The sequence below is a fragment of the Vigna angularis genome, chromosome 3 (assembly GCF_016808095.1).
Source record: "Vigna angularis cultivar LongXiaoDou No.4 chromosome 3, ASM1680809v1, whole genome shotgun sequence".
Lineage (NCBI taxonomy): Eukaryota > Viridiplantae > Streptophyta > Magnoliopsida > Fabales > Fabaceae > Vigna > Vigna angularis.
In genome coordinates this window covers 17,472,443-17,487,845 of record NC_068972.1, presented here as the reverse complement: position 1 = coordinate 17,487,845, position 15,403 = coordinate 17,472,443, and the positions used below count along the sequence as shown (strand labels likewise).

The 15,403-nt window shown below is 31.9% G+C and overlaps 1 protein-coding gene across 1 annotated transcript; it reads left to right on the top strand.

Annotated features, from left to right (window-relative positions):
- The first annotated feature begins 272 nt into the window (after positions 1–272).
- On the top strand, positions 273–1,535 carry LOC108324992 (bZIP transcription factor 53). Its single transcript, XM_017557964.2, has one exon. It carries the CDS (start codon positions 793–795, stop codon positions 1,240–1,242), a length of 450 nt encoding a protein of 149 aa, XP_017413453.1. The 5' UTR covers positions 273–792; the 3' UTR covers positions 1,243–1,535.
- Positions 1,536–15,403: the final 13,868 nt, after the last annotated feature.

The window sequence follows — 15,403 nt, the reverse complement described above, 5'->3', positions numbered from 1 at the left end:
TAAAAATAATGATATTTATAAAAAATTTAAAATTGAATTAAATATTTAATTTATAAAAAATAGTCATGCCTAATATTTTAATATAAAATCATTTATAAAAAAAAAGTAAGTAGATAGGAAAATTGTTTTTATTTTCTGGCCATTAAGGTTAGGATTGAATTGAAAATGTTTTTATAATTTAATTGAAAATACAGCAGATATTTAAATGAAATGTGCGTTTCCTAGTTGTAGTCATGTTTTTCAATTACTCTGGAAGAAAAATAGCTGTTTCTTTCTCAGTCGTCACGTTGGCGCCAGCTGTGACGCGTTGTCATTAAGCTCTTAAAGAATCAAAATTTTCAATTAATTATTCCTACCCTAGTGCACCCTAGCACGTTTTCCACCCCAACCTAACCCCACATTTTTTCTATAAAACCTAACTCTTACACCTATTGAAACCTTCTTCGGATAAACCTTTTCACCTTCCCCAGATTCTTCTACCTAACCCAAATCCCCCTTTTTTGTCTTCATAATCTATATCCTATCTTCGATCAAGCTATTTTGTTTCTACCTTGTTCGAAATCAAATGTTTACGGAATTTCTATGACCCTGGCGAACCCCATGCGTCGAATCCGTCTCCTCCACTCCTTCTCCGTCGTCTTCCTCTACTGGTTCTACGTCTTCTCATGAACTCCCTCTCAATCTCCTAGCTTCTTCATTGCAGCCCCTATTTTTTCGAATTTCTGACAATTAATTAGATCTACAAAACGCTAATTTCCCTAACCTTGGCAAAAACCACCAATTGCGAATTCAATGGCTTCGATTCAACGTCCTGCGAGTTCAGGATCGTCGGAGGGAGGAGATCCGGCCGTAGACGAGAGGAAGAGGAAGCGGATGGAGTCGAACCGCGAATCGGCGAGGAGATCGCGGATGCGGAAGCAGAAGCAGCTGGAAAACCTAACCGAAGAAGCGAGCCGATTGCAAAACGAGAACGTACATCTGGCGCAGAGCATAAAGGCGAAGGAGGAAGCGTACGTTGAGATGGAAGCTGCCAACGACATCCTCAAAGCTCGGACAATGGAGCTCGCCGATCGTTTGCGGTTTCTGAATTCAATTCTCGAGATCGCCGAAGACGTCGGCGACCTCTCCGTCGAGATCCCGCAGATTCCGGACCTTCTCTTCAATCCTTGGCAGATCCCCCACCCTATGATGGCGTCGCCGGACATGTTCCTCCATGGAACTGAAGGACTGTTTGCTTCATAATTGAATTAGGTCTTCCGGTGGTTAGGTTTAATTATTGCTGGTGTTGACAAATAAATTAAGGGAATGGTGGTGTTTACGAGTGATGGTGTGCGTGGGTTTTAATTTTTAAGTTTGTGTTTGCTGTTCTGAATGTATTTGCTTGTATCGATATTGTGTTTGAAATTACAAATTGGAGTATGTGTTGTATTTAGGACAGAGTATCCGTCATGGATTGTGGTTGTCCCATATTCGTTAACCATTGTGGCCCTCATTGATTTTTTTGGATCGATATTGAAAATGGGTTTTTTATTTCATTTTTAAATTTATTCATATTAAATAAAAAAAATCTATAAACTAATTAATAGTTCTTACAAATATAATGTACTTATTTACAAATTATAATAATGTGAATGTTGCAAAGTAACTTTTTTTTTTCTTTTCCTCTCCTGAATTTATCAATTTATTATCCTCTCTATGATAATAATATGAAATGGTCTTTTAATTTTTACATAATAAATAGTGTATAGTCAGTTAAATATATATTTCGAGATATAAAAATGAAACGTAAACGTGTTTCATTGTTTTCGAAGAGATTCATAAACTAATCACGCAGGAAATACATTTTTGACGGATTCTTGTTTGTTTCAGTTGCAAAGTACTTCAGCATTATTGTTAGACTCTACATTTTGTTATTATTTCCATATATTCACGTTTTTGTTAGGAGTACACATTTCTACATTAGAAACATTTTATTAAAACAACAAATACATATCCAAAAATTATATGAAAAAAATATTTTAAATAACCTCCTGATAACATAGCTCATAAAGTAACTGAACAAACTTCAACTCCTCTTTCTTATTTATAGCCTGCTCAGTAATAAACAATTATATCATTAAATAAAAAGAAAAGTTATAAATCTTGATAAATTGTTAGTATGAAATTATTTACTCTTAACTAATTAGATAATACTGTAAATATAATTTCTTTTAGAATAATATTATGTTTAATCAGATTGTCAATAAATTAGCTAAGTCAAAATGAATAAACTTTATGTTGCTAATTTGATATATTGTGTGACGTGTTTAAATTTAAAATACAAAGTTGAATTGAACAATTTATCTTACAATTTTAAACATATATTTTTAAAAAGATCAGCTGATTATTTTCATTCCTAATTTAAAAATAGTTGACTTTAATTCTTATAAAAACAAACCCCAAAATAATAATTTTAAGTGTTACTGCTGAATAATTATCATATTTTGTTTTAATCAGTTGTTTGGTCTATATGCATCTCTGTCTACAATTCATTTTAGTTCGATTATCAAACAATCGTTAGAGCCAAATATTAAATTAAAGGTAGTTTGATTTTATTTGATTTAAATTTAGTATACATTTTGGATCAAATTAAACTAAATCAATATATTTACTTCGATTTGAATGTTGTTGTGACTTTTTGTATTATAAAATTATTAAAAATATTAAAACAATTTTTTAAATTGATAATAAATATAAAAAAGGCATTATTATCTTTAATCTTTTGTTTTGTTTTATTTAAAAAGTCTTTCTTATATAATTTCTTTTTGAATTATTTACCTAAATTTCTAAGGTATTTTATTTTTTCATAATACTTTTTTCATCACTTACACGTAACCGATTATATTTCTTTAAAAACTCATTTTTCTTCTAAGATATGAGTATCTTTTTACGTTGATTCCGATTATTCCTTTGTTCACTGTTTGCGTTGCAGTACGCTCGTAGGTTGGCGCGTGATTTACCAAGTGGGGTGAGATGCCGTATTTGAAATGTCTCGTTTTGATTAAAATAATGTCACCAACCACTTCGGGTTTCGCAGTAGTTGATTGATATTTTCACTTTCCATGGTTGGCAAAATTGACCTCTCAATTTCTTTCTTTATAGGCTGATGAAGATGAATATGAATGTTGCTCTTATATAATTAAATATATTATATACTTTATAATTTTAAAGTAAGACCACACTTTCATTTCTTTAAAACTTTAGGTGACAAAAAAAGTAATATTAAATGACGATGATTGGGAAATCATTTTCTGAATGGACTAAAGTATAGTGCGTTTATTTATGGCAATTACATGGTGAAATATTAATAAATACTATTTTAAAATGAAATTACCGAATGATATAAGAAAAAAAGGATGGAACCGGTTCAGATAGGTAGCCCTAGTGCACACCAAAGGCCATTTTTTAACGACTAATGAGATATGGACACTTCACTTTTTTATTATACACTTCCTTAAAAAAAATAAAAATACTAACTTTTTTTTATGTTGAATAGGTGTAATAATATTTAAAGATTTTCATATTAATGATTGTTTTGGAATTGATTAATAAATAAACTTGTCTGACTATTTTATTATCGCTAACAAAAAAAAGGGATTAAATAAATCTATTGAATACATGTTGAAGCCAAGATAAGAAGTTGCCTATTAACGTTTGAATATGAAATTCCTGATTTATATTTAATTATTTTTTCCAGATATATATTTTTTGTTGTTATTTATCTTGATTGTTTTGTTAGTTTAGCTATTGTTAGGTTAATAACTTGATTGATTGTTGGAAATAATACAATAGGTATTTGAATTTTGTGTGTTTTTTTAATAGATCTAATATTTCATTTGATAATCTCAATAAACGCACTATTAATTAGATTAATAAAATGTCAATATACAATCCTATGTAGTTTTAAGTGAAAGTGAAAAAAACAGTTAATAACATCGTCATTGCAAAGTCATTTCGAGGGTCATAAAATAAAACAAAAATTGTTTTGGAAACATAAAGAAAACGAAATGTTAATTAGGGTGTGAGTTTTATAAGACCTTTCTAATAGAATAAAAGTTGCAAGAAGGTTTTAAAATTGATGTAGCTTAATGAAACCCATAAAAAGTAAATTAAGATTTCGTATTATAACTCTTATAACAAACAAAAATGAGCTAATTGTTACTTTTGGTACCACTCTAAAAGACTTCTTACTAAGGGATGTATTTTATGTGTATAAAGTCATGTGTATTTTATATATTTATCCGATGTGAGACTTTGTTTGTACCCAACACTAATTAGATTGGTGAAATATTTGAGTTCACAATTCTTAACATTGACTGAAAGTGAAAAGGTAATCAATTAAATCAATAAAATATCTATTAGTATATTATAGGTATCTTGGAAGAGAATAATTTGATAGACACAATATTAATAAGATTTAAGTCTAATTATATAAATGATTAACACTACTTTCAACAAAAAGACCTTAAGATAATTGGTTCATCCGTCTTTCTTTCTATAAGATGTTCAACTTTCTCACTTCTACCCAATATGGGGACTGAGATTCACTTGCATTCTCAACAATCTCTCTCTCAAGGGTGAATGTCTTCCACATTGATACACTTCTCTTCAAGTGAAAACATTTCCAATCATGAGTACTCCTTTTGTACCGTCGTTCATTTTAATAAGACACACTTACTTACTCTTTTTGTCAGAAAGACTTTTGATACAAAGATAATATAGTGTACTCGTATAAACTAATTACCACAAATTAATCATTGACGTAGATATCACTGATAAGTCTATCGAGGGAGGATCATCAAAAGAGACATAACATCGACGAGACATGAGCTCAATCACATAAACACCACTTTCAAACCAAAATATCAAAACAATGAGTTTATGTGAATTCCTTCTTATAAGTTCTCAACTTTTTCATCTCTACCCAATATGAGTTTTAGACTCACAATTACATTCTCAATTGTACATTGCTCTAATATTGAGTGTGAGTGAAGAGATTATCAATGAAATATGTTCTTCTCTCTACCACCTTTTGATTCCTTTTTCTGACTTCTCTCCCTAATTCTTATGACAAACATCCCATACCGAGATGAAGAAAAATGCGTCTTTCTTCTCATATTTCAATTAAGAGCATAACTTTTTGTCGTATGAAAAGAAACAATATTATTCAAAGCTGAATTTGAATTGAGAATCAAAATATCACCTAAAACTCTGATAAAGTATTCAATAACCATAGTCTAAAAACTTTATCATCAAAATTTATACGTATTCCTGAAAATTGATTAGGAAAAACTCTAATAAAGTATTCAATAACCATAGTGCAAAAAATTTATCATCAAAATTTATACCTATTCCTGAAAATTGATTAGGAGCACTTAAAACAAAGTAGAATCTAAATATAATGGCTTAACAACATCTAAATATAATGGCTTAAAAGTTGTTAAATGTAAAAGTTGAACGAATTAGGTATAGGTTTAACTACATTAATACCACACACCATTAAATGTTCTGCGTTATTCCCTTTTACAAAACATTAACATATACTAAGTAGAAATTATACTTCCTTATAAAATTCGTTCAAAATAGTGTTAATATACGTTGGATGATAGAATCATCTAACATTTGCTTTCAAAGATAAGTGGTTATTTTTTTATATACTTTTACTAAATTTTGTTCACTTAAAAATTACTTCACATCTATGATTTTGGTGACATATGTACATAATATATACTTTCTGATAATAATTGTTAAATTAAATTATGCGTAAATCTTGACTTCCTAAATTAATAAATATTTTAATATTTAATTTCTTTATGGTGTTCAATTTTCAAAATTTTAAATAAAACCTTGAAAAATCAACTAAAATACAATGCAACAACAAATCTTAAGATGAATTTAGGAATGACAATGGATCGGATCAGACATTAATAGTGTCTACTTATTATCCAATCTGCAACAAAAAATCAACTCTCTATATATCGCATATCATTAAAAAAGTATTTGTGGATATTTTACAAATATATTTAGATACTCGTAAATATTTAAAAATATATTTTATAATTTTTAAAATAAAATATTAATAAAATTACAAAAAAATATAATATAAATTAAAATTTAATTTTAATTAAATTTAGTTTACTTTTAACTTTTTGTGAATAATAAATAATGTAGGTATGTGTAATATAATATTCACATTTAATCTACCTATAAACAGATATGAGAATATTTGTTACATTAGGTAATGTTAAATAATATGTGATATTCTTAAAGTTAGACATTAATAAGTGATAATAAAATATTGAAAAGATTATGATAGGAGATATAATGGTTTATTAATTTAAAAATTTATTTTATTTTTTAAAAGATAAAAGATTTAGTGATAAATTTGGAAGAATATATTAAATTGATTATTTAAGATATAAAGTAATTATGAGGTACACATTGAATTAGATTTCATAAATTTAATTATATATCTAAACTATGTAAAATCTCATAAAATGGTATTTTAGAAGTGGTGGTAGTTTAAAAATAGTGAGACTCGGTTATTTTAATATTAAATGGTTTATTTATAAATAATTTTGTTATAAACGAGTTTCGTTATTTTAAAATGTATCATCTAGAAATCACTTTTCTAAAATTCTCTACCTTCTCTCTACAATTTCTTTCCCTCCGATCATGTGTTTGACAATCAGAAAGTTTTTATGTGATCATCACTGAGTTGTCTTCATTATCCACCGATTAATTTATGCAATAGAGCAAGTAAGTTTTTATCCCTTTTTCTCCTTCTATTCTCAGTCTTTGATCTTACATTTAAATCTGTCTTTGCATGTAAAAGAGGAGTTTTTCCTAAAATTCTTAGTCAATTTGAGGTTTTAGGGTCACTTTTCAATCATCAATTGGTGATGCGTAGGTATTTTTAGAATTTCCTTGCGGAAGGAGCGACAATGTTAGAGAGTCGGGGTAATTCTAACTAAGGTAAAGGAAGTTAGACCTATGCTTAGAATTCTGTTTGTGTTTTTAAAAGTTAACTTTTCTGTGTATGATAACATGAATTAAGTAAAATTGTATGTTTGCATTAATATGTTTGGTGTATGGATGATGATCAAGTATTATATGACCTGTTTGAGTGTTAGACAGTGTGAAATTATAATGTTTCTGATGTTGTAATTGTGTATGGTGAAGTGGTTTGGTGGTTTAAAACTAAGTTCAAGTGGTTGGAGTGAAGGTTGGTCAAATTCTTGAGTTTTAAGTCTAAAAATGGGGGGTTTGGATGAGTGAGTTTGAGAAAGAGAGGTTGAGGTCAGAAAGTAACTGTCTTGGTGTTGTCATGAGATAATTTAAGTCTTGTTAGAGGTGTTATTTGATTAAAATTTGTAAGGAAACAAAATGGTAGTTCTTCGATGAGTTTTGTAGTGTTTTTAGTGTACAACTCGTCATAGCTCAACAATCATTCTATGTCCGGACAGTCCATTCATGATAGTGTTTGCATAAAGTGTTTGATGATTGTGTTGTGATATGTTTGCCTTATGTATACTGTTTAAATAGTTATATATATAAATATAATTAATTGTTTTGAATCTAGCTTACTCTTGCTTGTTGTTTGTCTTTGTGTATGTTTTTTCTTTTGCGATAATCACCTTAATGATGTGAGCTCAGGGAGACATTCTTTAGAGTTGCTCCACCGCGAGGTGAAGGTGAAACGATTGGGAGGTCAGATGATTCTACAAGTGTAGACTTTGTCTTTCGTAAGCTTATTTTCTCATTGTAGTTCCAATATCATATGTGTGATATTCATTTTAGTAGTATTTTATTATTAAAAATGGAATGTTACAAACTATCTTTTAATCAATATTATTTTAGGAGATAACTACATTTTTAGATTAAAAGTTTTATTATAAATCGAAAGTTCTTTAGAGATTTTGAAAGTGAGACTCAGGGAGAACGGTAAATTAATTTAGTATGAAATATAATGATTATTTTTTTCATTTTTATATCTTAAATGAGAGTTATTTTACAATAATAATAATTACTATTAGCCTTTTCTAAAATTGAATTTATTATGAACTAATCGAACCAAAGGCTGAGTCAGCACGGTGGGAGGGTTGAAGCTGTCTCATGGGAGTGCGAACCAGTAAAACTATTTTCAATGTCGAAGTCTCAAATGGGACAGCCTGGGTGAGCTGGAGTTTCTATGGATTCAAGAAGTGATCAAGGTTCCTGTTTTGAAGCCGCATGCAACCAGGGTTAAGTCTCCCTTTTTTGTGCTTGTATTGTAGAAATGCTTGCTTTTATAAATGCCATTTTTCATTTCTTTTTCAATTTTGCAATCTTGACTGTTTTTACTGATTGAATCTTTAATTTATCCGTTTCTTTACATTTCCTACCCTTTCTGTTCTTGAGTTTTGTTGTACCCTTTTGATTCTTGCATTGCTTTTGTGTTCTTGTATAGTTCTGTCAAGCTTGAATTTCTTACATTTTCTTTAATTTTCTTAATTTTCTGAAGCTAGACTTTACAGTTTCAACACAGTTTTTTTTTCTTGATAAACATTTCCAGCCTTTACAATTTCTCTGCACGTGTTATCTTTCTCTAGGTTAAGAATTATCTTTCTTGGTTTTGTTTGGTTAAATAGAATTTTTAAAGTTTTGCATGATTAAGGTTTGATTTAAACTGTAAGGACTCCAAGGTGAACCTTCTATAACAAGATGTCTTATTGAGGAAAGCTAAAATTGAGAAAAGCTAAAGTTAGATTTATCTATTGAACAAAGATCGCCCTGAATTTTATTTTTAGTTGATACTTTCCTGCACTTACATTCCCATTACTTCAATTCACTTCATGTTATAATTCATTCTCTGTTACTTTAGTTCTTTAGTGATTTAGAAAGTGAGAGTTAGGGAGACCAGTAAATTAATTTAGTATGAAATGTAGTAATTTTTTTTTCATTTTTATATCTTAAATGAGAATTATTTTATATTAAATAATTATTGTTATTAGCGTTTTCTAAATTTTAATTTACTATGACCTCAAAATTAATGTAATGATTTTTTTTCATAGAGAGTTATTTTATATTAATACAAATAATTATTACTATTTTTATCTTTTTTTTAACACACACATAACTGTTTTTACCTTTTAAATATTGTTTAAATCTACTTAACTAGTTTTATATAAAATTTAATTTTAACAGTCGTACAATGTCAAAAGATATCGTTATCCTTTTTTTAAGATTTAAACCTTTCCTCCACATTCATTTTCTGAAACTCTTAAGATCCTCAAGCATTCTAGTATTCTGGGTGGCTTGCGCAATACACCACAAATATTATATTATTATAAAATTTAAATATTATATTGTAAAATATAATGTTCTAAACGTTGAGGCTTTAAATTTAAATATTATATTGCAAAACATATTGTATTAGAAAGTTGATGTTGTTTCACAAGCTTCTTGGTGATTTCTTATGCAAAGATTGAGTTTTCTCTTCCCCAAAGCTCGAGATTAAGTTGTTGAAGTCTTTCTTAAGCCACGAGATTTTTTCCTGATTTAGTAGGCACATTGGCTCCCTCCTAGCTCTATAAATAGAGCCTTTCTTTCATTCCTAAATATCATCAGAAATTATTCTTCTCTCATTCTCTCTTCCCTTAGTTCAATTCTTTCTCTTTTTTTCGTTCTCTAAAAATATTCTGGGTTTATTTTATTATCTTTTTAGAGATCCTTGCTAGTTCTGAAATCCTCAAAAATTATGAGAAGTTCCTGTTGTATCTTGGGGCTTGCGCAATACACCGCGGATAAGTCCTTAAAGACATTGATCTACACGCCTCAGGAAATCCTTTGTTCGTGATCTTTATTCTTTTATTGTCAGCTTTTACAACACCCATTTTCTCTATTTTCCTCCTCTCATTTTCACTCACTCAAACAATGATTCAAACAGGCTATTATCAATGAAGTAATGTACATCTTTGAACATATGCTAGTGATAAGGTATATCTTATATTTTATTTAATTAATTGTTTATATAATTTTTTGTTTTCAGGTTCCTTCAGATAGAAGTTAAGAATTATGTTTTCAATATTGGTCTTTGTTAATTATCTAGAATTAAATTCGAAGAAACCGAGGAGTATATCTTTTTTTTGTTATTGTTTTTCAAGAATTTATAAACTCTTTTGTTTTCTCTTTACTCTCTTAATTTTATAAACTTTAAATTTTTTTCTTAAAAGGCAAGATCAACCACTTGATTGGATCTTGATGGTTCTACTGTTGGATATGCAATGTACATTTTTTATCCCTTCTCTTTCTCTTAGACTTTTCACTAAATGCTTAACAAGATCACATGCACCGTTATAACTAAGTATAAGACTAACTCATGCATTAGTTTTGCCCACGTTATGGTATTCTCATGTGTTTCGGTACCATTTGTCCGATGGTCGGTCGTCCTTCCTTGTTATGCTCCGATCGGCCAACTCTTCAAGTAATCCTTCCTGATTGGTGGTTGACCTGCAGAAGACACTCCGACGCTCAAGTCATATATGTTTCATAAAGAGGTCTATATTTTATTAGGATAGAAGAAGATGATTGTACCTGGACATCAGTTGTCTACTTATAAGGCTTGCGACAATCACCTTCATTCATTAACCATTAGTGCAATATATTTTAGGTAATCAAACCCAATAATTAATCATTAATGCAATATATTTGTAGAGCGTAAGGCAATCTGACCTATTAGTACCTGTTTAATGACAATCAATTTCGATCGGTGTACTTCATGTAGTACATAAGCCCCCCAAGTCTGAGCAAGCTCTTTATTAAAAGAGGTGCGTAGGGATTATTATGAGCTTTAAAAGAGGTCTTTAGGAAGTCTATCTTTGATGCTTTAAGTCTTCATTGCTCTATGTACCGAGCGGCGAACTCTAGGAGTTCTCTTTGGATCTGTTTCTTAGATTGAACAGAAAATGCTAAGAGTTCTCTTTGACACTTTTTCCTTTGCAAGAGATTTTCACTCCAAAAAATATGCTTTTAAATAAAGTAAACGCTTCAATATTTATTTTTATAATGAAAAGGCATTGGAACCTGACAAAGCTGAACTTGTTGAGTAGTTGACTGATAAGAGTTCTTTTTCAAACTTCCTACGTTGAACGGGGATTTCTGAAGCCATTTTTCTGACTTCCCCCCGAGTGACTTGAGGCAGGAGTCATTTTTCTGACTTCATGCGTTGAGCGGGGATTTCTGAAGCCATTTTTCTGACTTTCCCCCGAGCGGCTTGAGGTAGGAGACATTTTTCTGACTTCCTGCGTTGAGCGGGGATTTCTGAAGCCATTGTTTTGACTTCCCCCGAGCGGTCTTGAGGCAGGAGTCATTTTTCTGACTTCTTGCGTTGAGCAGGGATTTCTGAAGCCATTTTTCTAACTTCCCCCGAGCGGCTTGAGACAAGAGTCATTTTCTTGACTTCCTACGTTGAACGGGGATTTCTGAAGCCATTTTTTTGACTTCCCCCGAGCGGTCCTGAGGCAGGAGTCATTTTTCTGACTTCTTGCGCTGAGCGGGGATTTCTGAAGCCAGTTTTCTAACTTCCCCCGAGTGGCTTGAGGCATGAGTCATTTTTCTGACTTCCTGCGTTGAGCGGGGATTTCTGAAGCCATTTTTCTGACTTCCCCCCGAGTGGTCTTGGGGTAGGAGTCATTTTTCTGACTGCCTGCGTTGAGCGGGGATTTCTGAAGCCATTTTCCTGACTTCCCCTCGAGCGGTCTTGAGGCAGGAGTCATTTTTCTAACTTCCTGTATTGAGTGGGGATTTCTGAAGCCATTTTTCTGACTTCCCCAGAGCGGTCCAGAGGCAGGAGTCATTTTTCTGACTGTTTGCGTTGAGCGGGGATTTCTGAAGCCATTTTTCTGACTTCCCCCGAGGGGTCTTGAGGCAGGAGTCATTTTTCTGACTTTCTGTGTTGAGCGGTGATTTCTGAAGCCACTTTTCTGACTTCCCCCCGAGCGGTCCTGAGGCAGGAGTCATTTTTCTGACTGTCTGCGTTGAGCGGGGATTTCTGAAGCCATTTTTCTGACTTCCCCCGAGCGGTCTTGAGGCAAGAGTCATTTTTCTGACTTCCTACGTTGAGCGGGGATTTCTGAAGCCATTTTTCTGACTTCCCCCGACCGACCATTATAGCTGACCAAGTTGAGGTCTGAACCTTCCTGCACATAATATTTTATAATTTAAAATTAAGTGTCGTTAGAACTTGACAAGGTTGAACGTAGATCTGAACCATCATGTGCATAATATTTATAATTTAAGAGTTGGTAGAACCTGACAAGGTTGAACGCAACTCTGTACCTTCATGTGCAGGATATTTTATAATTTAAAATTAAGAGTTGGTAGAACCTGACAAGGTTGAACGCAGCTTTGAACCATCCTATGCATAATATTTTATAATTTAAGAGTTGGTAGAACCTGACAAGGTTGAACGCAGCTCTGTACCTTCCTGTGCATGATATTTTATAATTTAAAATTAAGAGTTGGTAGAACCTGACAAGGTTGAACGCAGCTCTGAACCATCCTGTGCATAATATTTTATAGTTTAAAATTAAGAGTTGGTAGAACCTAACAAGGTTGAACGCAGCTTTGAACCATCCAGTACATAATATTTTATAATTTAAGATTAAGAGTCGGTAGAACCTGACAAGGTTGAACGCAACTCTGTACCTTTCTGTGTAGGATATTTTATAATTTAAAATTAAGAGTCGGTAGAACCTGATAAGGTTGAACGCACCTATGAACCATCCTGTGCAGGATATTTTATAATTTAAGATTAAGAGTTGGTAGAACTTGGCAAGGTTGACCGCAACTTTGAACCATCCTGTGCAGGATATTTTATAATTTAAGATTAAGAGTTGGCAGAATCTGGCAAAGTTGAACGCAGCTTTGAATCATCCTGTGCATAATATTTTATAATTTAAAATTAAGATTTGGTAGAACCTAACAAGGTCGAACGCAGCTCTGTACCTTCTTGTGGAGGATATTTTTACTCACAAAAATATGAGTTAAATAAATATATTATAATTTGTAAATTATAATGAAAACTGGAACCTGTGAAGGTCAGATGTAGGGCTGAACGTTCCTAAAAGTTCTCAAAACAAAAGTCATGCCTTTAGGAATTATTACGAAATTTTTTACTCTTGTTACAAAACCTGGTGTTGATCCGAATAGCGATGTCGAGACTGAGCGCGCGTCTGGTTCTTCGTGGCTTCATGGGGATGCCGCTCGGTCCCACGGTAGGCGCCAAAATGTTTCAATAACATTTGTCCGATGGTCGATCGTCCTTCCTTGCTATGCTCCGATCGGCCAACTCTTCAAGTAATCCTTCCCAATTGGTGGTTGACCTGCAGAAGACACTCCGACGCTCAAGTCATATATGTTTCATAAAGAGGTCTATATTTTATTAGGATCGAAGAAGATGATTGTACTTGGACATCAGTTGTCTACTTATAAGGCTTGTGACAGCCACCTCCATTCATTAACCATTAGTGCAATATATTTTAGGTAATCAAACCCAAAAATTAATCATTAATGCAATATATTTATAGAGCGTAAGACAATCTGACCTATTAGTACCTACTTAATGACAATCAATTTCGATCGGTATACTTCATATAGTACATCATGCAAGTAGGTTAATGCCATAAATTCGATCTTAGCCACTGTATTCCAGCACTTGGAAGTTTTCTGTCACCCATGTGCTTTCAGTTCTTCCTGGAAAAGGTGATTCTTTATAACACAAATTAAATACATGCAACTTTGGTTTTTTATGTGAAGGCTAAGGACAATGTCTCTTCTATCGTTGCAAAAGGTCTTGGGGTGGATGGTGATAATTGGGGTTGAAAATCTGGGTTGTTAGTGCAGGTTGGAGTTTGTCTGGAAAGAAATTGTGATTTGAGCGAAGGTTTCTGATCACGGCTCTAGAGCTTCTTGTGTTTGAGCGAAGGTTTGCTTTCTCAAAAGCCATGGGGAGAATGCATGGGTGAAAAGATTCTTTGCCACCAATGCCTGTAGATGGTGATACATGGTCTATCATGCAGAGTTGGGCTCTGCCTTCTAGATCCTTTTTGGAGTTTGTAATGTTCTCCAGGTATAAACTAAGTTCATTTCGCAAAATAAGAAAATTGATCTATTTGTAACTTGTTTGAGAATTAAATAACTGATGTAAACCATAATTTGTGCAGAATATTTGTGGATGCAATGAATGCACAAATGTATGATTACAATTGATGCAATGGAGTTAAATATTCAACAGGACACTGTCCTTTGAGTTTGTCAAAAGTAATTTTCTTCCTCAAAGGATCAAGTATTTTTGCCCCCACTTGTGTAAAAACATGGATGAAATAAAATTCCAGGTTAAGCATTGTTATTAACGACTTGAGATTAAAAAAGAGAGAGAGAAATTTAAGGCACAAAGAGAAGGAAAAGAGAAAGCAAAAGAGCATAGAAAAACAGAACAGAATGAGGAACCGACAAGTGATCTCGGTTAAGATTAAAAAAATTAAAAACACTCTACTGCCTCAGTTGTCTGTGAACTGAGACAAAATCCAAACCCTTTTGACTCGGTTTAGAACCGAGGCAAAAAACTACCCTTTTTTACTTCGCCTGTATATGCCTCGGTTGTGGAATCGGTGCCTATAGGCGAAAATAACCGCTATCGTTTCCCTTGACTGCACTAGTGTACACATTATTCTTTTTATAATATAATCTTTTCTTTTGAATTTGTCTTTCTGTTATTTCATATTCATCTTCAATTGTTTTTGGAATATCTTCTGAAATTTATTCTTGATAATATCTCGTGATAATTTGTTTCTTTGAGCATCCTAGTAATCACATTGTGTGTAGTTAGCTAAACTTTTTTTAATCTAATATTATATTTTAATCCTTAGCTTGCATCATCTCTTGGTCCACACTTTTATTCTAACATTTTCAAGTGCAAACAAATATCAAAAACTCGAGCTCTGACTATTTTAATTCCTTCCGTTATCATGCGAGTTGGTTTACATTTTATGGATAAATAAATAAATTTATTAGAATGGAAGTACTATGAAGAGGATAAGGTATTTTCTAAAACCCAAAATTAAATTAAAGAAAGAAAAGAAGGACCTCTTAAATACCCTAATCAGATCCTAATCATGAGCCCAAATGATTTTGAGAGAGTACAAGTGGAATATTGGTTGTGTAATATGCATCCACATTGAGACTTATGTAACATAATTTAAATTATTTAATCATAATCAGGATAGTGGATGAGTATATCTGAGTTAACACTTTGATCTTTTTGAGGTGAAAATTTTTCTTTATCATGGAAAACAATGACGGTTTAACCTCATTTCGTGTAGAA

Bases quoted from the DNA above. Each gene is read 5' to 3' on its own strand.
- LOC108324992 (XM_017557964.2), top strand. From the start codon at position 793: ATGGCTTCGATTCAACGTCCTGCGAGTTCAGGATCGTCGGAGGGAGGA.